This window comes from Platalea leucorodia, assembly GCF_965183815.1.
Source record: "Platalea leucorodia genome assembly, chromosome: 9".
NCBI classification, from domain to species: domain Eukaryota; kingdom Metazoa; phylum Chordata; class Aves; order Pelecaniformes; family Threskiornithidae; genus Platalea; species Platalea leucorodia.
Genome location: NC_138831.1, coordinates 29,797,664 through 29,825,009, shown reverse-complemented (window position 1 = coordinate 29,825,009; position 27,346 = coordinate 29,797,664). Strand labels below are relative to the sequence as shown.

Genomic DNA, 27,346 nt, shown 5'->3' with positions numbered 1-27,346 from the left:
CAGCCAGGGCAGGCAGCCAGCAGCACTTGGGGTGTCTTGGGGAGCACATGCTTCCCGCTCCCCCCGTGTGTTGTGCCCTTTGCTCCTCAGCATCCTGGATTAAAGGACAACATGAAAAAGCCAACCGCTTTCCCTTCAGTCACCTCTTGGCAGAGATCCCCATCCCATTCATGGTTTGAGGACATCCTGGGACATCCCGGGACATCCCTCCGTGGGTTGTTGCAGTGGCACCATGGCCTCAGTTAAACACCAAACCCTCAAAAGCAACGTGTTTTAATGATTTCTGGTTTTAAAGCTCGTGAAAATAATAATAATATTAATAATAAAACAAGACTTCCAGTCATATCAAGGACTCCCTCCCTAATTTTAAAAGCCAAACAGAGGGAGCAAGCCCCCCGTTAAGGTGACGGGATTTCCAGCACCTTCGGTCCCCAAAATAACTGGAGCATCCTGGCATGGCAGCTGCCTCGAGAAGAGGGGTCAAGCATCCCTGCCAGGGCAGCACCTCCACATTCAGGCTGTCTTCTTCCCCCTTGGGGAAGTGGCATTGCTGGAGACCCCCCCCCCCGCCTCAAAAAAAATGCTGAAGGGGTTAAAGACTACAGAGCTTTCTATTGCTAATATGTGATTTACATCATTTATACAGCATTTATGGGCCCCTGCCTTTATTCCAGCTAAAACTTAGCGTCAGTTTCCCTTAGGAAATCGAAAAAAACCCCAAAGGTTAAAGAAAAGTTAAGTATAAAAAAATAATTCAGAGTCATTCTCACGTCCCCTCCTTTTAACGTGAAGAAATGGGGTTTTTTTGGGGGGGTCTCAAGGAGGTGCTGATGGGCTCCAGGGTCTGCAGTGGGACAGAGGAGCCAGCTCAGGTGCTTTCTTGAGAGGGGGACAGAGGCTGGGACAGGTGACGTCCCTCCGGCCCTGCTCCCATCAAGATCTGAAAGAAGACAAAAAAAAAAATCTCAGGATTTGGGGAATGTGCTTAGTAAGACATTTAAAACCATTATTTCAAAGGTGGGGGGGTGTCTTTTGAAACTCAGCTTCATTCTTCCCCGGAATAACAAGGAAATTCAATATAAAAACTCCAAAGGGGAGCGAGACACCAACCCCCAGCTCCACCACTGGCCAAATCCAGCTTTGTTTTGGATGCTCATGCAGAAAACCCAGATAAAGGAGAGGAAAAAAGGAATTAAACTGCTCAGGTCCAACCCCCATCTCTGGTATTTTTTTGCCAAGGGAAGGACAGGGAAGGACAGAGAAGGACAGATAGACATCTCCTTACTGGGAAATCTTGCAGTTTGTCGTGGCGACGTAGCGTCCGGTGTAATGGATGTTGCACCTCACCACGTTGTTGGTGAAGTCTGACTCCAGGACGATGTATTTGGGGTTCACTTGAACCTAAAAGTGGGGGAAAGGGAAGCAAAAACACCCCCAAAAATTAGTAAGAGGGGGGGACAAGCAGCACCTAAACCTGTGTTAAATGGATGGCACCAAAAAAGGTGCGTGGTTCCAAATCTGGTGGTTAAGAAGATCCCAAGCCAACCCCAAATCAGTAATGTTTGCCCCTAAAAATCTCCCCCAACGATCCCAGCCACCTTTAAGACGTAATTCCCCGGCTGCACATCTGTTATATCGATCCACTGGCAGTCGATGTCAGCATTGTAGGTGTCGTAGCAGCCTGGGCTCAAGCCCTGCAGGGAGAAAAGGGGGTTTGGGGGGGGCTGGGGGGTGGTGATCCCCAAAAAGCCCTTCAAGCATTCCCCCGCAAAGCCACCTGGGTGTGGGCCGTGCAGGCATAACGCTTCAGGTTGCCAAAATCGCAGGTGGTGTCCTCAAGGCAGAAGCTGGCCTTGTGGCCCTCGGCCACCTTCCTCCCCGTGGTGGCATCCAGCAGGTCATAGTGGCTGAACTCATCCATGCTGTGGTAGTGCCTGGGGACAGGGTGGGGGGACAGAGTCAGGGTGAAACCCCCCCCCAAATGGTGCTGTCCCCTCCCCAGATGTGATTTTGGGGGCTCCCCATCAACCCTGGGTCCACACCAGCTTGCCAGCTCCCTCCTTGGGGACATTAATTGAAGGAGCTTGGTGGCTTTAGGGACAGAGGTGAAGCAAGGTGCCGCCCCCGCCCCCCCCCCCCTCCCCCCGCAAAAGATCTCAAAGCAAAGGCCCAAAAAGGGGGAAATGCCATTACAAAAGCCTTAAAACTGCCATGACCAGGAGGGCTGATGGAGGCGAGGTGGGGACACTCACTGGTGGCAGCTGTGCCACTCCCAGCTGTGTCGGGGCCGGCTGGGCAGAAAGTCAGCCGTGCCCTGGTTCTTCACCCGCTGGGGAAACCTCAGGAGCACCCGCACGTCGTAGTCGGTGGCTTCGGCAGTGTAGGCGGTGCTGGGGACATCGGGGAGGGTCAATGCCAATGTCCCCCCTGCCCTTGGCCCCAGCCCTGGGGGACAGGAGCCCCCCCCAGGCACAGGGCACAGGCTCAGCCCTGGCACCCCTGGGGAGGAAAAGCCCCATCAAGAGTCTCTGCAGGGAGAGTTTCCTCCATGGAAAAGGAGATGATGAAAAAAGGAGAGGAGAGAAAGTCCCCTACCCTGCAGCACCTGCCAGACACCTTCCTTTGCTTTTTCCCTTTTCCTTTCCATTTCCTTTCTCCTTCCCTCTTTCCTTCTCCTCTCCTCTCCTCCATCCTTCTTCCCCTTCCCTTCCCCTTTCTTCTTCCCTTTCTCCTTTCCTCTCCTTTCCCCTTTCCTCCTCCCCTCTCCTTCATCCTTCTCCTCCTTCCCCTTCCCCCATCCTTCCCTTCCCTTTCCCCTTTCCTTCTCTCCTCCGTCCTTCTCCTTAACCCTTCTCCTCCTTCCCCATCCCTCTTCCCTTTCCTCTTCCCTCATCCCTTTCCCCTTTCCTTCTCCATCCTTCTCCTTCACCCTTCTCCTCTTTCCCCATCCCTCTTTCCTTTCCTCTTCCCTTCCCCTCTACTCCATCCTCCTCCTCCTCCTCTCACCAGCACATCCCCCACTGTACCCCTCCCGCCTGCCTGCTCCCCATCTCCCCCTCAGCCCAGGACCCCTTCTCTCCCCCCGTGTCCCCATCTCCCTCTCACCCCAGGATGCAGCCCACACCCCACAGCTGCTCCTACCTGGCCAGGCACTTCTCCTCGGCCGCGCAGCGCAGCGAGTACAGGTGAGCTCGCTGCACGTATGTGGACGCTTGCACATAGTTGGGGTCCGGCACCAAGTCGGGGAGACCTGTCAGGAGGATGGGGACAGCCCTGAGGATGGGGACAGGTCTTGGGGACATGGCCTGGGGACAAGGGTTGGGGATGCAGCAGTCTCCTCCTTGAAGCAGCCAGCCCTGACCTCGTGGGGAAGGTTTGCTTCGGTGACTGCCACGTTTTTTTAATTTTAAGCTGCAGACGGAAAATCCTCCCTTCCCCTCCTCTTCCCCCCCGCCTGGCTCCTGCTGGCAAATCCCAATCCTCCATTTTCCTACAGCGGGATTGCTCAACCCAGCCTCCTGGAAGCGATTACACCCAGCCCTGGCCAGCCGCCGTGACCCGCTGCCCTGCAAAGGGCTGTTGGGGTCCCCCCGAGTCCCCTGGCTCCCAGCCTTGCGGCAGCCAGGGACAAGGGTGATACGACCTCCAAAAAAGGGGGGGGGTCTATTTCTTGCCCTGATTCCTGTTTTTCATCCCAAAACAGGGGTGAAAGTGAGGGCTCTGCTAACCCCAGGACCCCATGCCATTATCCTTCCTTTCCTTTAATTCCCAACATTGTCCTGTGCTTGGGGCCAAGCCGAAGCGAGCTGTGGACAGACAGACAGACAGACAGCTGCAGGGACGGGTGGGGGCTGCCTCACTTTCCAAAAGCATTACATTATGGAGCCCAGCTGGAGCTGGCGCTTCCCCCCTAGCAACGCCCTTTCACACCTCCCCTTCCCAAAGGCTCCTCCAGGACCACTGACCCGGAAAGCATCCTTACATCTGCCCCTCAAGAAGGATCAGGATGGGCGGGATGTTCCCACGTGCTCTGTGCCTCAGTTTCCTTTCTTACAGCCCTCTGCAACACCAAGCCCTGCTCCGCAACAACCTGTGCTTAGCATCTCTCCTTCCTGCGAGCTCACCAGCCTGTCCCCATCCCCATCCTCATCTTCATCCCCATCCTCATTCCCATCCCTGTCCTTGTCCTCATCCCCATCCCCATTCCCATCCCCACCCTCATCCACAACCCCATCTCTATCCTTATTCCCATTCCTGTCCTTGTCCCCGTCCCCATCCTCATCCCTGTCCTCATCCCCATCCGCAACCCCATCCCCATCCTTGTCCCCATCCCCTTTCCCCTCCTTATCCCCATCTTCATCCCCATCCTTGTCCCCATCCTCTCCCCTCATCCTCATCTCCTTCCCCATCCCCATCCTCATCCCCACCCCCCCATCCATGTCCCCATCTTCATCCCCATCCTCATCCCTGTCCCCATCCCTGTCCTCATCCCCATCCCTCATCCCTATCCCCTTTCAAAGGACCAGGGGCTCCAGCCCTACCAGCTCCTCCCTTTGCACCCAGGCAGTTTCCAGCACGTTTCCTTTTTTCCCTCCTATTTTTTTATCCCTATTTTCCCTTTTTTCCATGGGCAAAAAGAACAATGCCTTCTTGTTTCTTGGCCTGCCTTCCCTCGAGGGATCACGTCACTCCATTGGAGCTCGTTTCCTGCCCTGCTTGCTTGGTCATCGCTGCTGATGTAATACCCAGGGGGGGCTGTGCACGCCAGGGGGGAAAATCGTGAGAGCTTGGAAAGACTTTTTCCCCCCCTCTTAAAAAAATTAATAATAAAAAAAGCGACGGAGAAAGACCCCTGGGCCCCATCCCGCTTGTGAGAGGAACATTTGTCATCATTTATAAAACAGCTTTTCCTCCCCACTGTTGTTTATAATAAATTCTTGGACGCTCCAGAGAGAAACCTGACTCCCTTACCAACGGGGAGTTTTATTTTCTCCCCACGACGGAGCTCGCCCTGGATGGCCCCGGTGTTATTGTAGGGTCTCACGCCTGATTTTCGGCTCAGGCCCGGCAGTGAAGGGTCAAACTGCAAGCGCCGGCATCACTGGGGTTAATAGGATGGCAGGATCCGGCCTCACCACCCTTCAAACATCCCCTTATCACAGCAGGGCACCGAACTGTCCCCATCTGGGGGCTGGCCAAACCCTGATCCTTTTTGCTGAGCCAGCACTTTTCCACCTCTTGCAAGTCAAGGGGCCTGGCAGCCCCCCGCTATCGCCTCTGAAAAGGGACAACCACAGCAAGAAAATGTTTGTTTTTCCTCCTCCGCCCCTTGGCCTGCCGTGGGGAGCTGCCAGAGAAGATTTCCTTCTTATTCGCCATGAAAATTAGAATAATAAAAAAAGGCAGGCCTGCTCCCCACCGCGCTGTTTGTGCAGGTGTGCCGGGCTTAGCCGAAAAATCCCAGCTCCAGCAGTTTTCGGAGAGGGCGGCTGCTTTGCCTCCCTGTGCCTGGCAGTGCTGGGTCCCAGCCCTGGAGATGCAGGGACCGCCAAAGGGGGTGGCTGTGAGCAGTGGGGATGGGGACACCCCCAAGCGACCGAGGTGCACCCTTTCATCCCCCCGTCCCATCCCATCCCCACAGCATCCCTCTTCCAGCACCTTCTGACACACCACTTATCCCCTTATCCCCTCATCCCATCCTGTCCCATCCCATCCCCACAGCATCCCTCCTCCAGCACCTCCTGACACACCTGACCCGATCCCAGCCCCACTGAATCTTCTCAGGATCCCCAGTTGGTTGTTAAATGCCTGAAGATAGCAACAAAATCAACCCAAACCCATCCCCAAGCCCACAAAAGGGAGACTTTCCCAGCAAGATTGTCATCTCCTGGCCCAGGTGCCCCATCCATGGGTGACAGCATCCTCAGGTGTCACCACAGCCACCACAACTCAAGCTTAGTGGGTACTGAAATCCCCATCACCGCGTGGGATTTCCAAAACCTACTCCCATTCAAAACCCAACCCCAGGCAACCCGTTCGCATGAGGGCAAGGCGAAAAACCACACTGGAGATGGAAGAAAGCAGAGGGGAGAAGTCCGGAGAGGGGTGAGGGTGAGGAAGCCCCTGGAGATGCCTCCTGGGGGGTTGGTCGAGATCAGGGAGCCCCGGTGGGAACCAGCACCTTGGCCGAACTCCACAAGAAGGGGTGGGCTATCTGCTCCCACAGCCTAGATGCCACGTGGGCTTGGCTTTCACCAGCCAAGACCTCCTTTGCACAAGATGATTCAGCTCCTGGGCAAGACTTGGGTGACACTTGGGTCCTCTTCAGTGGCTGTGAGCAGGAGACATGAAGACTTTTGGTATCTCCTCCCCATCTCCTTGCCAAAGCCTGGTCTACTGCCTTTATCTCCCTCTCTTGACCAAGCCACATGAGATGCTCCTCTCCCACCTCCACCACAGCCTGGCCACCTATAGATTTAGGGCTGGAAATCATTTCAACTCTCATCTTCTAAGGTGACTTCACTGGCTGGTTTCGATGGAGGGAGGCAGACAATCCACAATGCTCATGCAAGCCCCTATAAATCCCCTCATAAAAGCCGGTGGGATCTAATTGCTTAATTAACCCCCCAGGTGCCCCAGTGAGGGGCTGGGAACACTGCACATTCCTGAGCCGATTAGGAGGCTCTTAAAGAGCTTAGGCACATAATTAACATCTGATTCGGCTTTATAAAGTGTTTTGATCAATTAAGAAATCTGCCTGAAGGGTGGCCCCACACGTGACAGGCTTGTTTGTTTTTTTGTTTTTTTTTTTGTGACCCCCAGGGAGGTGACAGCTTTCCCCAAACAAAGCTTGGCTGGAGAGAGCAGTAGGTGACCTGGAGGAGAGGTCAGGCAGCGGGGTGGCCCCAGAGAGCCACCTCCCTGGGCTGGTCGGATGATCTTTATTCCCTTGTTTACATTTATTAAGGAAAAATGTGAAAAAGGAGGCTGGGGGCTCCTGCGCTGAGAGGTGGGTGTACTGCTGATGGGCTTGCTGGCCAGTGAGGGTTGTCCACCCACCCATGGGCACTTCGATCCCCCTGGCAGAGCCATGGCACCATCACCTCCTGGCCCAGCTTCCAGGGATCCTTGAAGGACACAGCCTTTGCCAACAGGGGGAAGATAAGCTTAGCAGGCATCTTCTTATTTCCCTCTGTTGCCTCGGGTCATCTGCAGGGCAGCCGTCCCCAGGGGTCCCTCCCCAGAGACATGGGACTGCTAGCATCCCTCATCCCTGCATCCCTTGTCCCTGCATCCCTCATCCTTGCATCCCTTGCCCCTCCATCCCTGGCCCAGCAGGAGCGGCTGCTCCCGGCAAGGAGGGCAGAGATCCAGAGGAAGATTCTCCCCACACAAACCTTGTCCCCAAGCTCTTTCCCACACATCTTCGGTGCGGCCGGCTGGACCTCAGGCTGACCCAGCCCGGCTGCTCTCACTGTGTTTACTCACTAGCACGCAATGGGGCAGGGCTGGGATGAATGCTTCCCCCAGTACAAACCCTCTGGGATGGGATTTTCTCAGAAACCAGGGATGGGGCTGGATGGGTTATGGGGTCAGATGGGTCAGAGGCTCCAGCTGAGATGGGTTTCCCAAGGGACAGGCAGGAAACAGATCCCCCAGGCTGCTGCTCCTCACGCCCTCCAGCCTTGCTTCCAATTTCACCACAGAGCAAAAACACTCTTGGCAAGCCTCAGCCAAAAGCCACAGGATTTCATCAGGATTGGGGTCAGTAGGACGTGAAATGACGGCGTCCCTGCTGCGACCTTGGTCCCCTGCTGCAGCTCCAATGCGGCCGGCATGGGAGGGTGATGGGGACAATCGGCCCAGGGTGAGGCAGCACAGATCCAGCCAGCGAACGGAGCCTGCCCTGGCACAGGGCACACGGCCAGAATGACCCGGGACATGGCACTGTCCTACCCCTGGAGCACGGCATGCCCCCAACCCATGGCACACAGCCACCGCATGGATGCAGGTTGACCTGGGACGTGGCATACGGCCAGCCCAGGAGTGCAGCGTGACCCCAGGCCACGGCACACAGCCGCCCCATGCAGGCAGGATGGCCTGGGACATGGTACACAGCCATCCCACAAATACAAGATGACCTGGAACATGGCACATAACCCCACCTCGAGCACAGTGTCCCCCCATCCCACAGCACAGACCCACCCCATGAGCATGGGATGACCTGGGACATGGCACAGATGCACTTTCAGCCCTTCCCTTTCCTCCCTGTTTTTTACCACCTCAAACATCATTCCCAAAACATGTAGGGTCTCCAACAGCCCCAGCCCCTCAGTGGCCCCTCGGCCACATTTGTCCCCATAGCACCAGGGCAGCATCCCTGAAGAGCGACTGGCACCAGACATGGGTGGAGAGGGCTCTGCCCTCGGAGATGCCTTCCCTCCGTGTGATGAAGCACCCAGGGCACCATCCCACCCTGGGGAGCTGCCACCCGCCTCAGGGCCCCCCCCAGACTCACCCCGTCCGCCGTGGCTGGGCCTGTAGACACTGCCCACGCTGACCCGGGCTTGGCTATCGGGGACGGCTTGCGGCATTTCAGGGCTCCTGGCAGGCAGGTAGGACTCGGGGCGAGGAACCCCATAAGGCTCCAGTGCCCGAAAAGGCGGCTGCGGTTCGTAGGGTGGGTACTGGCCCCCGTACCCCGTCCCAGCGGAAGCTTGCAGGTTATCGGCCGATGCGATGCCGTGGCCAGTGGATTGCTGGTTGGCATATGAGTCCGGGCTGCCCTGCTCCGGTGAGCCCCCCGCATCATGATACAAGCTATGGGAGTACCGGCGGTCCAACCCATCAACTGGCTGGGAGGCAGCAGGCACATAGGGGCGTTCAGCCGCTGGGTAGTAACCCTGGGCTCTATAGGGGCTCTGCTCCTCCCCGTAGTCCTCGTAGCGTGCCCGGGGTTGGAAGGGGTACACCACGCTGGCACTCGCCGCTGCCGAAGCCACGGCCGCCCCGCCGGTGCCGGTGCTGCGGTAATAGGTGTACGCCTCGTCGTACGCCCGGGGTGCCTCGTAGGGCTCGTATTGGGGGGCGAAGGGGAATTGGGGGTACGCCGGCTGCCCGACGGAGGCGTAGGCAAAGGATGACGATGAGGAAGAGGAAGAGGAAGAGGAGGAAGGCTGGCGCGAGCGGCCAGCGGGCCGTACCCGTTGGGAAGGGGTACTGTCGCCCACCGGTCCCTCACGCCAATTTTCGGGCACCTGCCCGAAACCGAAGGGATGCCGCGTCTGCCCCCGCACCGTCTCGGAGCCCGGCCGCGGCGGTACCGCCGGTGCCTGCCGCCGGACGCTGCCCGTTCCTCCGGTCATCGCTCCCGCCAACAACAACCGGTTCCCTCCGGGTCTCTCTTGCCCCGCCGGTACGTACTCGGCGCCGGTATTAAGCAAGCTGTAAACGCGGCCGTTGTTCTCCCATTGGATCAGCTGCCTCCAAGGCTGCCCGCCGCCTGCCTGCTCCTGCCCGCCCGCCAGCAGGCAGAGCCCGCAACCCAGCGCTGCCCACAGCCCCCAGGCTCCCCGCCGCGCCATCCCGTTCGCCGTTGCCGCCGGCCCCCGGTCCCGCGGCGGCTTTTCCCCGCAGCGCCCGCCGCCCAGCCCCGGCGGAGCGGCTCCCGGGGCGGGCGGAGCGGCCGCGCTCCCCGGCGGCGGCGGCGGCGGCGGCAGCGGCGGCGGCGGCGGGGAGGGAAGCGGCGCGGGGCGGAGGCGGGAGAGCGGCGCCGCCGGGTCCTAGGAACCGCCTCCGGCACCGATCCTACCCTCCAGCAGCCGGGAGGAAGGGCTGCAGGATGCTGGCTGCACGCAGGATGCATCCACTCGGGATAAAACCCCCTGAAATTTCGCTTTTTTACACTTTTTTAAACCCTGGCACCACGCACAGCTTCAATATTTGGGTTGAATCCTGCGGGGTTTAGTGTTATACAATGGCCTCGAAATAGGGGTCGGGCTTGGGGAAAGCATCGATGGGGCAACGCAATGCAATCCTGCCCCGTGCCACTGCTCAGAAGGACCCCGTTTTCCCCCAAAGAGACTCAAATGCACACCAGTGACTGTCCCACATGGAGGCCTGATACCAGGGTGAGGGCCTGGACAAGAACCTTCACTCCCTCACAAAAGCTTTCAATAGGTTTCAAACGGGAAACTGCCAAAAAATTGAGCTTTCCCCCAGAATTTATTTCTTTGTGACAATTTTTTTTTTTTCCCCTTGGTATTGTAGACCACATGAGGATGGATCCTGCACAAAACGTTTTTAGCAAGCTCCAGGGCGGAATAAAAGCAGACATCAGTTGGTAACTTGGGGCTGGAAATATTAAACAAAAAGGAGGGACCTGAAGAGCAAATCCAGGGGGTCCCCAACCCTGCTGCCAGCTGGATCTGGCCCATGCAAACCCCAAATCTATCACCAGACCGGGGCCATCGCCCTGGCTCTCTCCTCCGCATCACCGACTGGCAGGCCTGTGCAAACAGAGCACCGGGGCCTCGCCGCCTCGTCCTCCCCAGGGACCACCTGAACCCCGCCCTCCCGCCTTTTTCCAGCCCCATGACCCCAGCCTGGCATCCATAGGGGGATATTTTGGGGCAGAAATGGGGCTGGGAAAAAGCATCCCAGCATCCTTCTCTCCATCTTCCACCCTGGGGAAACTGAGGCAGCACCCCAAAAGCCGGAGCGGACAACCCAACCCCTGCCACCCCCCTGTCCCTGGAGCTGCCCTTGTGCCACCCGGCACTTTCCTGTTGCTTTAAGTCCCGGCCGTAGGGACGTGTGTTTTCCACGTGTAGATTTTTCCTTTTCCCTTTTTCCCCCCCTCCTGCCGCTTTCATTCCCAGCCCTGAAGCTGGGGATGGAGCCAGGATGAGGCCAGGGGCCAAGGCCAGCCTGACCATAGGGGATCCCAGCACCAGGCCTTACTGGAGGGCCTGAATCCCCCCCATTGGACCCCCCAATTCCCTGCATCCCCCAATATTTCTTTGCTTTTCCGTGCTCCCCCTGCTCCCGCCCGTGCTCCTCCCTTCTCCCCGCAGGGACTGGAAATACCAGAGTTGATGTAATAGGCAGCGCAGCGCTGGCCAGGAAGGAAAGCCTGGCCTAACCTCCTCCTCCCACATCCCCATGGCCCCACAGCCCCCTGTCCTGAGTGGGGACAGGCACACTGGGGGCTGGCGGTGTGTCGCTGCCCTCCACATCACCCCAGCCCTGCACACAGCCAGGATTTTGGGGGGGGATAGGACTTGGGGTGATGTAGGGGGGGGACACGTAGCGGGGACAGGGTTACCCCCCACCCCGGTGTGGGGCAGGAGGGGGATGGAGGGATGATGGGAGGGTCCCTATAGGTTTGGTTCAAGGGTGGGTGTCGCACGTGGCTCTGCACCCCGTCCCGCTCCCCAGGCCATGAGATGCCAAGGGGACAGGCTACCAGCCCCATAATCCTTAACAGAGAGATTTAAGGACTCACAGGGTCCCATCCCGCATCCCCACGGTCCCCACGCCGCTTCAGCATCCCCAGAGAGGATGGAGGAAGGGGGTAGCCAGAGGGCATCTGTCCCAAAGTGGGACCCTGGGCCACCGAGGTGAGACACGAGGGGCCGTGTCCTGCTGTACTGGGGGGTCCCACCCCCACTAGATGGTGCCAACAGCCCACGCTTGTGGTGCCACCGCACCTGGGGTGACAGGGGCGGGGACAGCCACCCCTGCAGTGGCTTCTGCCAGCCCAGCCCCACAGAAACCCCTTCCCGAGGTGGGGTGGGAGAAGGGGGCAGAGGGGCTGGACCCCGGACCATTTTCTTCCCCCTTCTTTTTATAAGGATCCCATGGGGGTGGATGTGGGTGCCCATATCCAGCACCAGAGCTGTGGGCATTGCAGGGTGGCTCCCCAAAAGAGGATGAGGTGAAGCCACGGCACTGGGGAAACTGAGGCAGTGCTGGCCTGGGGCAAGCCCCCAGCACAGCTTCGGTGCCTCCATCCCTCTCTGCTGGGCTCAAACCCCAAATTTCAAGCTTGGTTAACCCCTCAACCTGTCCATTCTTCTTTCTCTTTGCAGAATTAATTACCAATACAGTGAATTTGTTTCATTCCCAAATGATTAAATTACTTAGTAACTTAATTACCTAAAGACTGGTTTTCTGTTATTATTATTTTTAGGCAACTTGGGATAACCAGTCATGTGAGTAATTGGGTGTCACCTTATTGAATTAACGAGGACACATGGTCACTGTGGGGCACAGTGGCACAAAGGCTCCTCTGAACTTATCCACCTCAAACTCACCCAAAAGCTCATTCCTAGGATTTTCCTGCCTCCTTTTTAATATGGATTTTCCAGGACTGACATGATTTTTCAAGGCAGCCAAGTGAGGAAAAACATGGGGGAGAAAAAGGGGAATTTAACCAAACTTGAATCTCTGCTTTCTCGCCCCAAAACAGGTTGTTTTGGGGCACAACAGACTTTTCCCACAAGTAATTTTTAACAGTTTATGGCAGAACTCCCCGTCTTTTCTCCAGTTCCCACCATACCAAGGACCATCAAGCCCCAAGATCAAGGTCAGCATCCCCCATCTCTTCAACCCTTGTGCTACAGGGATGAGTGGATGGGACCAAGGCCTCCCAGCTAAGCCGGTGACAGAGGACAAGGACAGCCACGTCTCCTGGCCAGAGCCAGTCTCTTGCTATTAATTTTCCCCCCAAATCAGCCAAACTTAGAGATGCTACAGCTTTATCGGACAAGGAAACCTGCTCGTGCTGCTGCTGCAGAAGAATCACCTCCTTTTCCTGTGATCCAGTGGCTCTGCTCTCCCCAGACAAAAAAAAGGGAAAAAATATTTTAAAAAATCAAGATTAAAAGGAAATAATCAAAATGACTGTCCTCCATGTTCCTCTGATTACCGGGAAAGCTGCACGGGGAGGCAGCCAAGAGACCTTGCATGCTATGAGTGTGCCAGGTCTCAGCTGTCCTTCGGGATGGACAGCAGGGAAGCCAGGATGTCTCCTGCTCTATCCCTTCACCTCTGTGCCTGGGTGAGTGGCCCTGCATTTACCTCCCTCCTCCCCTGGGCTGCTGGGAAGGGAAACTGAGGCACGGAGGACTTTCCCCTGGCTGGCACAGGGTACGCTCACACTGGGACCTGAGCAAATCCCACCTGGCGTTTTGGCATCCATCAGCAGACGGAGGAGCTGGCAGTCAAGGAAACCCGGTGAGCATCCTCCTCTACATAAGTCATCCGAACTCTCCAGCCAGAGCCGGTAAGAGCTTTCAGCAGGGGAATGTGTTTGAAACATCATTTATCCACCAACCTAAATGGAATACACTTTATTACTTTTATCTCTGCACCTCCGTTGAAATACTCACTGTCTGGGTGTAAACAAGCACTTAACTTCTTCTCTGCCAGCTGCTGACAGCCATGGAGGTCAGCCGCTACAATTGATGCCTTCAAAATCTCCTTTTCAACCACCCCCTTCTTGATTTTAAGCGTGGAGTAATTTCCAAGCCAGGGAAAGGCAGATTTGTCATCCCAGCCACAGCCCATCAAACCTGCCAAACCCTGCTGCCCCACAAAAATCCCCCCAAGCTTTATATTCCTCGTTTCCCACAGTGGGTATAGGAGAAGAGAGAGCATGAAGTGGTGTTATATATCCTCCAGCATTTAGTTGCAGAGGGATTTTTTGGATCATCTTGTCCCTAAATGTCTTTTTCCTCCATGAATTTGTCTGGCAATGGCATCCTGTGGGAAGGAGGTCTAAAGCCAAATGAGGGGTGCACAAGGTCTTTCCTTCCTAGAGCTGGTCTTGAGGCAGGAAGGAAAGAAAAGAGGGGATAAAAAATATGATCTGGGGTAATAAAACTAAAAGTTAAGCTTGGGGTGAGGTGGCTCTTCTCTTCCTCTCTCCCCAACCTGGGCAACATGACAAATAATGCAAAATTCAAGAGCAATTACATGGAGAAACCTATGGGATGGAGCAGGGAGGTCCCAGCCCTGCCACCACCTTGCCTGGGCTTGGCCACCTCCTTCCCCACCCCACACTTGACCCGGAGATGACTGGGGAGGGTCTGCAAGGGGTGGTGGTCCTTCTCCTAACATGTGCTCTCCTAACTTGCTTTATGGCTTCCCAGTATTTTTGAACCCTTGCAGTGCTCCGTGCTTTCTACATTAACGTTCTTCTATCACATTTAGCAATTAAAGGTGATTTTCTTTTCCCTCTGTGTTCTTAACAGAGCTTATAATTAACTTGCTTCTGATTCGCATCCCTGTTTGCGTGCCGGCCTTATCAGAGATGTCAGCAAAGTTCTTCAATAATGTTGCCTCCGGGTTTTTTATAGCCAAGCGCAGCTTGGGATGTGAATCCAGGGGGTTTCTTTTCCCAAAGGATGAGAAACCCGCTGTTCCCAGGAGACACTGTCCCTCAGCATCCAGCCCACAGGGACACCCACAGGCAGATGAAGCTTGCCGGACCCATGGCTTCACCCAAATTCCTGGTCCCAGCCCAACCCATGCTGAGCATCCCATCCAGAGTGGCAGGGTTTTAGCCAAAGCCAGCGGAGGAGAAATACAGCTTCTGGGACCTGTCTTGGTAGCTCAAATTAGCCTTCAGTGTAGGACTAGCCATCGGGGACATTAAAGGTGATTGGGAGAAGCATCCTTTTAATCTGCGTGGCTGCCTGCTCCCAGTGTGCAGGAGCGCCTGCATTTCACCGGAGGTTTCTTTTAGCTCTTGTAAATTGAATAAAGTTGTCATCACCCTAATCTCAGTGGTTCTGCATGAGGAATGTTCCCTCCCTTATCTCCCCAAAACTCCTGCCTCGGGTTGCCAGCTCATTTGGATTGCTTTAATGCTTTGCAATCCAACCTGGCTCTTAGCTAAGCTGGGAAAATCCCTCATGTTCCTCGAGGTGAGAGTAAAGTCCGTGAAGCTTTTCACCTTCACAAGCCATCCCAAAGGGCATCATCCTCCAGTGTTCTGAGCCTGGCCACCATCACAGTCCCCAAGTGCAAGCCAGCCCTTGCTGGGGGACACTTACCCCAGACAGGGCAGATGGGGTGGACGTCACCAGGAACATCACCCTCAACAGCTCTAGACTCCTTGCCTTCCAGCCTTCCCATGTTCCTATGGTTGCACTTGGGTTGGATTCATGGGCAGAGGAGACCTTCACCCAGCAGCCCCAGGGAGAGACGTGCTCTGCACAAGGTGGGCAGAGGTTCAGAAGCAACCATCAGCTGCTGCTGCAAAAAAAAAAGGCACTAAAGCTTCCTTTGGGAAGCCAGGGGAGAGGTTTTCTCTGGCATCTTCCCACCTGGAGGCATGGAAGGAGCCATGGGTGCACCATTGGGTCTGGCAGGGCTGCCTGCACCCAGCCGTGCAGGAGAAGCACCCCAATTACAACCAGCCAGCAGAGCCCTAGGGGAGGTTTTCTACGTTCACAACATCTCTCTGTTGATTTCCACAAGGTAAAACCAAACATTCCCCCCACCCACCCATTCCCCTCCACCAAGGCATCAGAATTATTAATCACATCCAGCGTGGAAGCACCCAGGGACCAAACAACCCCAGCAGCGCCCAGCTGAAGGCCAGCCCTCCCTGGCTTTGCCCATCACCCCCAACAGCCAAATAACATCCTAAAATAACACAAACTCACTATTCCCATGGGCAAATTCATTTTTTTAATTAAATCTTAATGCAAGCGTTAAGGGTTTCCCTGCCCAGAAGGGGTGACCTGAGGTGGCTCGGCTGTCCCGGCATCGGCAGATGGCAGCCTCGGCAGCCTAAAAACCACCCAGGGCTGTCTCACCCATCCCCGTAGCATCGCCCGGGGGTCTCAGCATCCCCTGGGAGTCTCAGCTCCCCCCCGTGAGGGGTACTAGCACCCCCCAGGGGTCCCAGCCCAGCACACATGCTGGGTACCCTGCGGGCTTCGCTCACGGATGGCAGGAGATGGAATTAATTAGAGAGGCAGAGTGGATAATAACATGTTTTTTAAAGCGTGTTGTTTGCAGCAGACTTCTCTGGAGTGGGTTATTTATAGGTTGTATCTATAACCTAAATAAAGCAGCTGAATTTCACTGCGTTGCTCTGGGGGTTGATGCTGGCCGGCTCACGGGGAGTGCAGACCCCCACACTGATGCTCCCCAGGCACCCCCAGCCCCCCGTGGGCGCAGCAGCACATTTAAAAGCAAGTCACCAGCTTGAGGACCCCGAACATCTCCTCAGCAGTAACACTGGTTAAATGAGCCGGTTTAAAAAGCAGAGACTCGTTAGGGTACTGCAGCCCCCCGTGCCTGATCCCTCCCGTGGGACCCTGAGGAGGAGGATGCTCACTGTGAGCTGGACCAGATGCTTCACCACAGCTTCATCCCAGCCCTGAGCTGCTGCAAACAGGCAGCACGAGCCAGGGCCGTATCCTGAGCAGGGTAGAAACAGGGCAAAGCTGTCTCCCAGCCCCAGCTGTCCCAGCCCCAGCACAGCTGGGAACTGGGCGGGGATGCTACAGCCACCTCCACACACCAGGAGCAATGAACCTCCTCCCACCACCCCCTTCTTCATGGTCTTCCTCCTCCTCCTCCTCCTCCCCCTTTATTCCCCCTGGCTTCTCTCAGGTGTTTAATACTTGCCCTAGGTTTAACCCATCAGTGTCCTCCTGCCTGCAGCTGCCTGGGCCTTCCTGGGTGGGCTGGGACAGCGGTGGCAGTTGCCACCAGCAGAGGATTGTCCCCAAAACTTGCTTGGACAGTGCGTGCTTGCAAGGGGGTCCCCAAAACCCTCATTTAATTCACCAGACATAGTCAACAGTGGGGTTGTGGCCATGCCCTCCCTGTGCCTCAGTTTCCTCCTTTGCCTGGGAGAGGCCCCAAAACTGCCATTGGGAAGCTGAGCCAATGGCAGTGAGGATAAATAAACCCCAACACATCCCATGTCTTTCCTACAGCCACTTTAAAAGGAGAAACACCACCCACAGCCATGACAAATGTCTTTGTCTGGCTCACAAGTGGAATAGCTAACACCCAGAGAGAGGTGGCTGCTTACGCTCTGGAGTGGTAGGTGTATAAATATGTAGTGAACAAAATGAATAGTTTTGTTTGTTCTGCTCTTATCTAATTTAATAGCTTCTGGGTGAGCAATTACTCTCTGTAACAAGAGCAAATAAGCAGCATTAGCGTAATTGGTTGAGTATTACTCTGCTTTATGCCATATAATGCAATATTAGGACCTCAGCATGTACTCTTAAAAGAAGGTTTTCTGCTCCGGTCAAGGCTGGAGAGGTGCTCGGTGTGGGTTAGCCCTGGTTTTACCTGCAAAACCTCAAACCCAGCTCCTTTTTGCCATTCCTAGCTAGGAAGAACTGTTTTTTTTTTCTTAATATTTGCTGCAGAAGATCTGCAGGATGAAATCTCTCCTGGAGGAAGGGGTGAGAGGTCTTGCTATGGGTCTGGATGCATCTCACCATGAGGCTCATTCTCTCCCTCAGCCAAAACAAGGCTGAAGCCGGCCTTAGCGGCCTGAAAACCTCAGCCCTGCACATGTCTGGGTTTAAAAGAGAAGGAAAAAAATTCACCTGTCAAGAAAGCAAGAGAAATCAGCCCATCATCTTCAGCTGGACCAGCTATGTACACAGGTTTTAATGGTCATTAATGCATCCCTTCCTGCTTGGAATCATATCTAGGTTAATGTCCTCGCTGGCGCGCTCCATGACGGACATCTCCATTAGAAGCAATTGAAAAAGTGACAAGAACTGTCTGGGGAAAAAAAGAGAAATTGGCTTTTGGTTTGGGGAGAGGTGGACATTTCATATAAATCTGCTTATTTGCTTTGCTGCTGGCGAGGAAATGGAAGTGGCAGCTCTGGATCCGGATGTATGTGGAGAATGAATCAGGAAACAGGAGCTAAAAAAGTCCAAACCACAACAGTTTTGGGGTTTTGCTGAGGGAAAACAAGCACCACTTTTTCTCCAGCAACCTCAAATCCTTCTCCCCACACCCCTTGGGAGCTGCCACATCTTTGCCCCATGGAGGAGACCTTTCCTCCAGCCATTCACCCCTGGGGAGCAGAAATAAAGCCCAATTCTTCCAGATGCCTCCTGTTACCCTTTGAAACAGTCCCAGCAGCTCCCAGTCTTTACAGTTGTCCTCACTGGTCTTGGAGGAAGGAACTGGAAAGCTGGAGGGCACTTGCCCTGGCTGTGTCTCAGTTTCCCTGCCTGTGGAAAAGAGAAGGGGAGAAAAAAGGGACATGTGAACACCTTGAGTTGGCCCAGAGGGAAAACGATGGAGCATCCATCCTGTCCCTTCGCCCACACCCCCTCTCTGGGTGCTGAGCACCCTCAGCTACTCCCTTCCCTTCCCTTCCCTTCCCTTCCCTTCCCTTCCCTTCCCTTCCCTTCCCTTCCCTTCCCTTCCCTTCCCTTCCCTTCCCTTCCCTTCCCTTCCCTTCCCTTCCCTTCCCTTCCCTTCCCTTCCCTTCCCTTCCCTTCCCTTCCCTTCCCTTCCCTTCCCTTCCCTTCCCTTCCCTTCCCTTCCCTTCCCTTCCCTTCCCTTCCCTTCCCTCCCCTCCCCTCCCCTCCCCTCCCCTCCCCTCCCCTCCCCTCCCCTCCCCTCCCCTCCCCTCCTCTTCCCTTCCCTTCCCTTCCCTTCCCTCCCCTCCCCTCCCCTCCCCTCCTCTTCCTCCTTCCCTTCCCTTCCCTTCCCTTCCCTTCCCTTCCCTTCCCTTCCCTTCCCTTCCCTTCCCTTCCCTCCCTTCCCTTCCCTTCCCTTCCCTTCCCTTCCCTTCCCTTCCCTTCCCTTCCCTTCCCTTCCCTTCCCTTCCCTTCCCTTCCCATCATCTCATCTCATCTCATCTCATCTCATCTCATCTCATCTCATCTCATCTCATCTCGTTGCATGTCCTCTCATCATCCCACCCCACCCCACCCCACGCCACCCCACCCCACGCCACCCCACGCCACCCCATCCCATCCCATCCCATCCCATCCCATCCCATCCCATCCAATCCCATCCCATCCCAGGGACCTGCTTCTATGTGCAGGGATGGGCTGAGCCTGACCATAGACATGGTGTCATCCCTGGAGAGAAGGAACCAAGCCAACCACTGTATTTGATGGCCCCCAAGCTCCCCCTATGACAGCCCTGCCCCTCATTAAGGAGGGGGGAATAAAATAATGGATGATGAGGAGCTGGGAAGGATGGTTTAACCCCATCGCAGTGTCCATCCCCAGGTCCTATGGCAAGAGAGGGATGGCTTGTGAGAAGATGTATTGCTCTGCAAAGGGCTGTGTGGAGTGAACTGGTGCAAACTGGTCCTCAGCAGCATCCGACACAGCCCTGAAGATGCAGAGGTCAAGCACGAGCGCTTGCTGGACCAGGGTGTTTTGTCACCATGAGGAAGGGTAAGTTTTAGGTGCAAAGAGACGTGAATTTGCAGCTCCTGTTACCTGCACTGGGAGCAGGAGGGGGACCCAGAGAAAGCCATCCCCTCCCCCAAAACAGCGGCACCCCACAAAGAGGCCTTTTGCAAGCAAAACACTCGTCCCCTTTAAACCGTTTAGCAGGGTTAGCTTCCAGCTAGTACAAGGCTGATTATCAATATGCTCTCATTTATCCTGCAAAAGCCGCCTGACGCCGCAAAGCCACACGTCTGCCCGTGCCACGGCATCTAAACCCAGCCCAGAATAGCATCAACCCCAAATCGGCTCACGCTCATTGACTAAACTTGTAAATCCTACAGAGGAAAAAAAAAACAACCTAGGAGGTTGGGGAATTTCTGCTGCAAGCCCAAAGCTGGCTTCATTTTGATAAAAGCAATTTATACTCTGCTAAATACCCAGAAGCATCTGATGAGGCTGGCAGAAAGAGGTTTGAAGCAGCCAGAAAGATGAGCTGGGGTTTGCCAGGTGGGATGCTGTGGGCAGCCAGGACAATGTGGGTCCATCATGGACCAGGCAGATGCAGAAATCACTTTATTTAGGTTAAGAAAGGCAAGCTTTGCAGAGAGAGGGGTGGGGATAGCTAGATAACTGATACAATTAGGGAAAATATATAATCCAGAGCAAGAAAATGAAGTTTCAGGTACAGAGCCTGTGTTTCAGCAGCAAACTTTGGGCAAGGAGATGGGTCACGAGCATCCCAGTCCTGGGATAACGCTTCTACCAGCTGAGAGCTCCCACTTTGGTGCTTTGTTTGTGGGGATGCTGAACTGCCCTCAATGATGGTGAATCACCCTGAAATGTGGCCAGCACCTCATTAGCCATGCCACAGAGCCCACCGGGTCTTGGGGCTTTCCTGGAGCAATGTCTGCCTCTTCTCATGCTGGAAGAAAACACCATCATGACCTTCTCCAACCACAAACCCCATCCATGCTATCCTGCTCTTTCCCTTCCATCCCGCCCTGGCTGTGGGTACTCCCCCATGGCATGTAGGCTCCTCGCTGCTGCAGCCCCAGGGAAATGAAGGCAGCTATTTCTCCATCACTGCACGAACGCAGGCAATCATTTGCGGTGCGTGAACATTTAAATGCCTCTCAGGGCTGGATAAAACCTGCTGCTAAAATGTTTTTGATCTCTCCTGATGAGTCCCCAGCTCCAGCTCAGGCTTTGCTGCCTCCTCTCCAGGCACAACGATGTCTCCCCTTGTATCTGCCAATGCTGGGAAGCTGCACAGGGATGGGACAGCAAGCACAGACGTGAAGACAACCCAAAACAACCCAGTGTCACTCTGGAGAGTGTCATGTCATGGCCAGGGCCACCAGGAGAAGATCAGCATCCATCTCAGGGATCAGATGAGAGAGGACCAGCAGCATCCTCCCCTCCTGCCCAATGCAGAGGGAATTTGCTTCCGCAGCAAAAAAAGAGCCACCAAACACCAGCTCCATGTTCACACACTGGGTCCCACCACCATCTCCAGTGGGTTCCACCTTCCCAACCTCCTGGTGAAACCAGAGGCAGCGTTGTCTGTGGAAAAGCAACCTCTTGAGCCCAGTACAGGAGCTGAAGCATAGCCCAAGGAAGGGCAATTCCCCAGGGACTCGTTCCCCCAGCTTGGGGTAACATCCCTCACGATGGAGCTTCTGCCCATCCCGCTGCTCGTTCCTCCCCACCAGCATCACAGGGGAAAAAAAACACCCCAAAAACAAATCCAGCTGCATGCAGCGTGCTTTGAAATGGAAAGGAAAGAGGAGGAGGAGAAAACAAGGCAGCAAGGCTCAGGAAGCATAATCTTGTTAAAAATCTCAGCAGGGACGTGGTGTAATTAATCCTAATAAATTATTGTGGAACAATCCCTCGGTCAGTTCGGGATAAATCAGGAGCTAGCGCCTATGGCATCGTCATGAGGAGGTAGCAGGTACCTCCGGGTACCTTACAGCAAGTGAAGCAGGATGAATCCTCCCCTTTCTGCTGCTGCTGGGGCTGCCGTCACTGCTGAAAAGGCAGCTGCTTGCAAAGCAGAAGGGGTTTTGCCATGTTATCAGGTGGCAAAAAGGGACAGGGACCCTGTGGGCTCTCGGGTACTCAAACGACCCCCCAAGCTGAGACGGGAAGCAGGACGGGGATGCTCAGGCAGGCATGGCCAGCCCTCCTCCTCGGCAATGATATTTAGGAAAACAAGGCTGAGTTCTTCCCAGATTTTAGCTATTGGGTGAAATGAATTGAGTAAATAAATACATGTCAATTTTCTCTGAATTTTTGCAGGGATCGCCTTTTGTCCGTCATTTTGGAGAAGCGCCATCACAAGCTAAGCCAATGCTGATGTGACTGCATTGCTCAGCCTTTCCCATCTCCTCTCACCCTCATCGCAGGCAATGAATTCCCTCTGCAAGATAATTTTTGCCCTAATGAATTCCCCGTCCATCTAAAATAGGAAGCATTAAAAATCTCTTGTTTCAGCTGGAGAACAATGTTTGACTTAAAATATATAGGGATAAACGTCCTTCAATGTCTCATGAAGATGGAGAGGGACGTCTATGCTTCATCATCATGCTCTGCCTTTTAAGATGTCCCAGGCCAACAAAATAATAATGAAACACCCTCAATTCTGCCAGCTCTTCCTTACCAGAGCTTGGGAACCACTACTTTTAGCATCCTGGTTGGCCCTGCACCACCGGTATCCCAATGCCCTCACATTGCCCTTCCCAGCATGGGAGGACTTTCTTCCCCAGAGGCTTTCCCAGCTTTCCTCTCCTCCTCCCCACCTCGTCTTATCTCCTAAACGAAGTATGTCAGGCAGGATTAGCTCAGACTTCCCCTGATCTCTTCCCAGGGAGCATCCCTTGCAAAACAAATCGCTCCGTGTCAGCAGAAGTGTCTGGAGTGATAAAAGCCGTTCAGCAGCGGCGGCTCCGTATGACCAGCCACTGGACGTTCCCAAACTTATTAGGACCTTGAATAGATCGGCAGATTTTCTGCTCCACCTGCCAGCCTGGCTGAGGATGAATGAATTCCTCATGCTAACTGGAGTCTCTTGCTTCTCCTTCTTTAACCCTCATGGAGATTTACAGGCCTTTGGTGGCTTTCACCTTTCTGGGGAGATGACAAAGTTCAACCCTTCCTTGCTCCACAGCAAGGTGCACAGTGGCTGCTTGCCTCAGTTTCCCCATCTGTTAAAAAAAAAAAAAGGTGATAGTTCTTAGCAGTTTGGGATCTATTTATTTGTTCCCTATGTCCTTGGTGCTGGCATGACCTGCCTGACCACAAGAAGACAGGAAAAGCAGGAGGGCTCTGGGAGATGCTGCCCAGCATCATGCAGGATGGGATACCCAGGTGGGGACCAGCCAGGGGGCTGAAACATGGGCAGCACACGGAGTTCCTCTCTGAGATGAGCATCTTCCCCTCTGAAGTAGCAGTCACAGTTCGGTGCGTCACCATGCTCTGTTTCAGGAGCAATTTTCCTCCTCGTGCTTGTTTATTTTGCCATGAACTTGTCCAGTGCTGGGGAAGATCAACCCATCCAGCTCTTTACAATGCGAAGGAGGAGAGCTTTTCCCTTTTTCCCTCCCTTTTTTTTCCTTTTTTTTCTCCCCCCGCTTTTCCCTTTTTTCCTTTTTTTTCCCTCCCCCCCTTTTTTTTTCCTTTTTTCCCCCTTTCCCCCCCTTTTTCTTCTCCTTTCCTTGCTCCTGCCACTCACCATCAGGATGTCATTCCTGCTCCTGTTCTCCTGCAGGACCTGCTCCTGCACCACCAAGGCTATGAGCATTTGGGAATTTCAGCAGGGCTTCCCCATCAGGAAAACCTAGGGGGGCAGATGGGAGAGGGGCATGGAGAGAGTTAACATCAGGGGAAGCCTGCAGGCAAAATCTCCAAACCTGGATAACCAGACCCTCAAATACAACAAGTTAAACTCCCTAATAAGCTACAGAATAAATAAAGCAGCAACACGAAGTCCTTGATGTTCCCTCTCAGAGGACCCCAAATCCATCCCCTGGCTTATGGGTGAGGGTCTTACAGACCTGGGACAGACCGCAACAGTCAGAGGGACAGACACAGCCCATGCATATGAGTAGGTTTGGGGGCCCAGCATTTTGGGTTTGATGTTTTCCTTCAAAAAAAAGCAATTTACAGTTCAGGGACCTCCTGAGCCACAGATGCCTCTGAAGAGGCCATCCCCCATCAGCTGGAGGGTAATGAGAACAAACACTTGCTGCATGGGCTTCATCAAGACAGGTTAGTGTGGAGAAAGAGTCTGTGCAAATATTAATTAAGATAACCAAAGCTACCAGGGAGTGGGGCTGAGGGATAAGCTGCAAGGAGAGAGATCTCTCTCCTTCCTGTGGACCAGGAATTGAGGATGGATGGGGTTGGCTGGAGGGATGCAGGATGCTGGGGGTGCCCGGGCAGCTGGATGCAGGATGCTTGGGGTACCTGGGCAGACAGATGCAGGATGCTCAGGGTGCCCAGGCAGATGGATGCAGGATGCTGGGGGTACCTGGGCAGCTGGAAGCAGGATGCTTGGGGTACCTGGGCAGCTGGATGCAGGATGCTTGGGGTGCCTGGGCAGCTGGATGCAGGATGCTCAGAGTGTCTGGGCAGCTGGATGCAGGATGCTCGGGGTACTTGGGCAGCTGGATGCAGGATGCTCGGGGTACCTGGGCAGCTGGATGCAGGATGTTTGGAGTGCCTGGGCAGCTGGATGCAGGATACTTGGGGTACCTGGGCAGCTGGATGCAGGATGCTCGGGGTGCCTGGGCAGCTGGATGCAGGATGCTTGGGGTACCTGGGCAGCTGGATGCAGGATGCTCGGGATGCCTGGGCAGCTGGATGCAGGATGCTTGGGGTACCTGGGCAGCTGATGCAAGATGCTCGAGGTGCCTGGGCAGCTGGATGCAGGATGCTCGGGTTACCCGGGCAGATGGACACAGGATGCTTGGGCTGCCTGGGCAGATGCAGGACACGTAGGGGCGACCAACGATGGGATCTTAACACACACTCACCTCCCACAGCCTCCAGACATCATCAAAGGACTTGAACGCTCAGTGGAAGGAGAAGCAAAAGTAGGGAACCAGGGAGTGAGTAACTTGTGTGCCTTTTCCTTCTGAAAGATGAGAAAAGCAAACCCTGGGGCAGAGGTGATGCTGTATTTTAAGGGCAAACAGGAGCAGTTGAGAGCCATTGGGATGGGAGGTGAAAGCCAACTTGTCCAGAGAAAATCAGGCTGTTAAACCTGGAGGAGAGGGAACATTTTCTGCCCAACCAGCATCAGCAGGACATGAGAAGGACTGGCCTGTGGAAGGACAGCTCAGGAGAGCTCAATGGCTGCAGCTTCAGCTCCTTCTTCATGCAACTCACAGACTAAGAGAGATAAATTCAGAAGAGCGAGTGCAAAGGGCTAAGGTCTTCCAGAGTCTCGCCACAGAGCCATCTCAGGAGAGCCATGACACATAACCCCTGCTTGGTGGCCCTGACCCATGTCCTCAGCATATTTAGCAGGTTTAGGTGACACCAATTGTTGTGCAAATATTTACTCTTCTTTGCTGGCATCCTCTCTAAGTGATGCTGCTGAATCTATGGGGGTGTTTTCTGCTCGATCTGTGGAGGTGCTGAGGAGGCTTGGGACTCACCCAGGTGTTTTGCAAAGGTGGGATTCATAAATGCAACCAAAGTATTCAGCATGATGAAGCTCTTCCCCACGCCTATGTTCATCATACAGCTGTGCTCCTGGGGGACATGGAAAGCAGGAACCTAGGGCAGGGAAAGGTCCTGTGGCCCAGCTTGTCCATAGCCACAAAGCCCAAAGCTCTGATAATAGAGGATTTGACCCCTTTACTACAACTCCAACCCTGCAGGGATGAGTACTGCCTGGGTAAGTCTGATGAGGGCCACCCCAAACAGATGCTCATGGAGATATGGCTGGGAGGAGGGACCATGCCTAGTGGGGGGCAGAGGGGAGCTGAAGGCTGTAGGTGGCAGTTTCCCCCAGGGTGGGAGGACATCAGGCCAGGAGCAATTATGGACTTTCATCACCTGGACTGTTTTCTGGAGGAAGAACTGGAAGAGCCAATAGACCTCATGTTCCCTCCAGACCAGGAGATGGAAAAGCAGGAGCATCTCACAAACCACGAGAGAGGTCATCCAGACATGCTTGTTATACCGGAGGGAAGAGATGACATTGGCACGGCTGGATGCCAATGGGAAAGGTCCTCCCTGGAAAAGCCTCTTTGGGCTGTGTGGGACCTGCTGTCCCCTGCCCGCCCTGCGTTCCACACATAGCTCAGTGGAAGGATATTCTCCAGCTGCTTCTTGTCCACCATGCTTTGGCCTCATCTCATGTGCAGTCTCTGCAGGTCCAGGCCTGGAGGGAGAGACATCCAGCCACGCTGTACATTTGGAGCAGGGTATTCATACCAGGCTGCTTCACACTGTCACATCCTGCACACATAAATGCCTTTGGGAAAAAACTTCATGGACAAAACAAGCTTGAGACAGGGCAATGCTGATTTCTCTTACCTGAAGGACTCAAGGGGGCTCCAAAACAGCTCTCCTACCCTGATTTTGACTACAGATTTCCTCCTGGTCCAAGAGTCCCACCATCCCTGCTGTCCCAAGTTTTGCCTGCACACCAGCCTACATCTACAAGAAGTTTTAGCTCTGAGCAATGTGTGTAACCCCCACCAGTTCTGTGCAGAAGTTCACTTCATGCAGAAAGTTGGAGAGCGATCTCTTCTTCACCCAGTTGTGGAAAAAAAAAGGGAGCAAGGAGATGTATCTGGCTGAAGGCGTGACATTTTTCTAAGGTCTTCTCCAGCTGGATGCAGCATCTTTCATTTCTAAAGCAGCGACTTTGTCACAGCAAGGCACTTGAAAAAAAACCCCATACCTTACCTTCTTGCTTCGGCTGGGTTGATTTATGCAGGTTACATTGATTTGTAACATAAATTTTGCAAGATCATTTAATATTCCTTTTGTTGTACAACTTGGAGAAGCCTAAATGGGAATCTGAATATAATAACGCTGTTCACTGAAGTAAGCTCCTTTCATCCACAAAAAAAACAGCCCCGGAGGTTCTCTCCCGGCTCCCAGCTTCTCTCTAATGACATCTCTATCTCCTGTCTTTCTATATATAATTCCCTCTCTCTGGGTCACTCAACCCATCGCTGCAAAGCTGATGGCTCCAGGCGATGCTGTAGCAGGTGCCACATCTAGCAGTCAAACACTGCAGCTCATGGTGAGAAAAGAAGTAGAAAAATGCCATAAATTGGAGTGTCTGTGGGGATTTTAAGGTGTTCAGAAATATAATGACATGTGCTGGGGCTGGGCCAGCCAGGGGATAGCATGGGTGGCTGCTGGTGGGTTGCCATCCCTCACCCTGCCACCGCCGTAGGGCAAAGACACCCATCCCTGTATCTCAACCAGGTAAAAATCCACCATTGATAGCCCTGATCCTTCTGCAGCTGATGGAGAGGAGGGAAGACTTCGTTGCAGCCTCTCTCCCCATTCCCAGCACACAATTTCAAAAGCACCTTAAGGTGATGCAGGACCTTCATACGGTCTTTGGTGGCATCGACCCCATCCCTCTTGCAAGGACTAGTTGCCAGCTGGATTAGGGAGCTGATCAGGCTTGCAGCTAGCTCCGTGCACATCTACAGTGTTAGTTATCCTGCAGACGGCTAGCCACTGAAACTCAAGTAACTGTAACCCCGCTCGGGACCCCACACTCCTCTCCCCACTGCCATTTGCACTTACCGATGAAGCTGCAGACGTAGGAGAAACCTCTGTGCTGTGTCTCTAGCAACAGCTGGATCTTGTCATACATCTTGCACAGCCCCTCCTAATTCTGCCTGCAAGGAGGGGCACAGTTGAAAAACTACCCCAGGGTTTGGACCAAAATG

General features: G+C 54.4%; 2 protein-coding genes across 2 annotated transcripts; both read right to left on the bottom strand.

The window, feature by feature from the left end:
• Positions 1–273: 273 nt before the first annotated feature.
• On the bottom strand, positions 274–9,596 carry LOXL1 (lysyl oxidase like 1). The gene is made up of 7 exons (XM_082322677.1): positions 8,519–9,596; positions 3,142–3,250; positions 2,253–2,390; positions 1,778–1,934; positions 1,599–1,694; positions 1,286–1,401; positions 274–940 (listed from the first exon to the last, which is right to left on the bottom strand). The coding sequence occupies exons 1-7, from the start codon at positions 9,582–9,584 to the stop codon at positions 934–936; spliced, it is 1,689 nt and encodes a 562-aa protein (XP_082178803.1). The 5' UTR covers positions 9,585–9,596; the 3' UTR covers positions 274–933.
• Positions 9,597–23,226: 13,630 nt separating this feature from the next.
• TBC1D21 (TBC1 domain family member 21) lies at positions 23,227–25,589 on the bottom strand (the record flags this gene model as incomplete). Its single annotated transcript, XM_082321309.1, is given in 5 exon segments — positions 23,227–23,253; positions 24,452–24,490; positions 24,494–24,552; positions 25,079–25,175; positions 25,488–25,589. Coding segments are annotated over 5 exon segments (324 nt in total).
• Positions 25,590–27,346: the final 1,757 nt, after the last annotated feature.

Bases quoted from the DNA above. Each gene is read 5' to 3' on its own strand.
- LOXL1 (XM_082322677.1), bottom strand. From the start codon at position 9,584: ATGGCGCGGCGGGGAGCCTGGGGGCTGTGGGCAGCGCTGGGTTGCGGG. The intron at 2,391-3,141 runs GTAGGAGCAGCT...CGATGTCCCCAG, and splicing joins GAGGAGAAGTGCCTGGCCAG to CACCGCCTACACTGCCGAAG. The intron at 1,695-1,777 runs GTGGCTTTGCGG...TTCTCCCTGCAG, and splicing joins CCTGCACGGCCCACACCCAG to GGCTTGAGCCCAGGCTGCTA.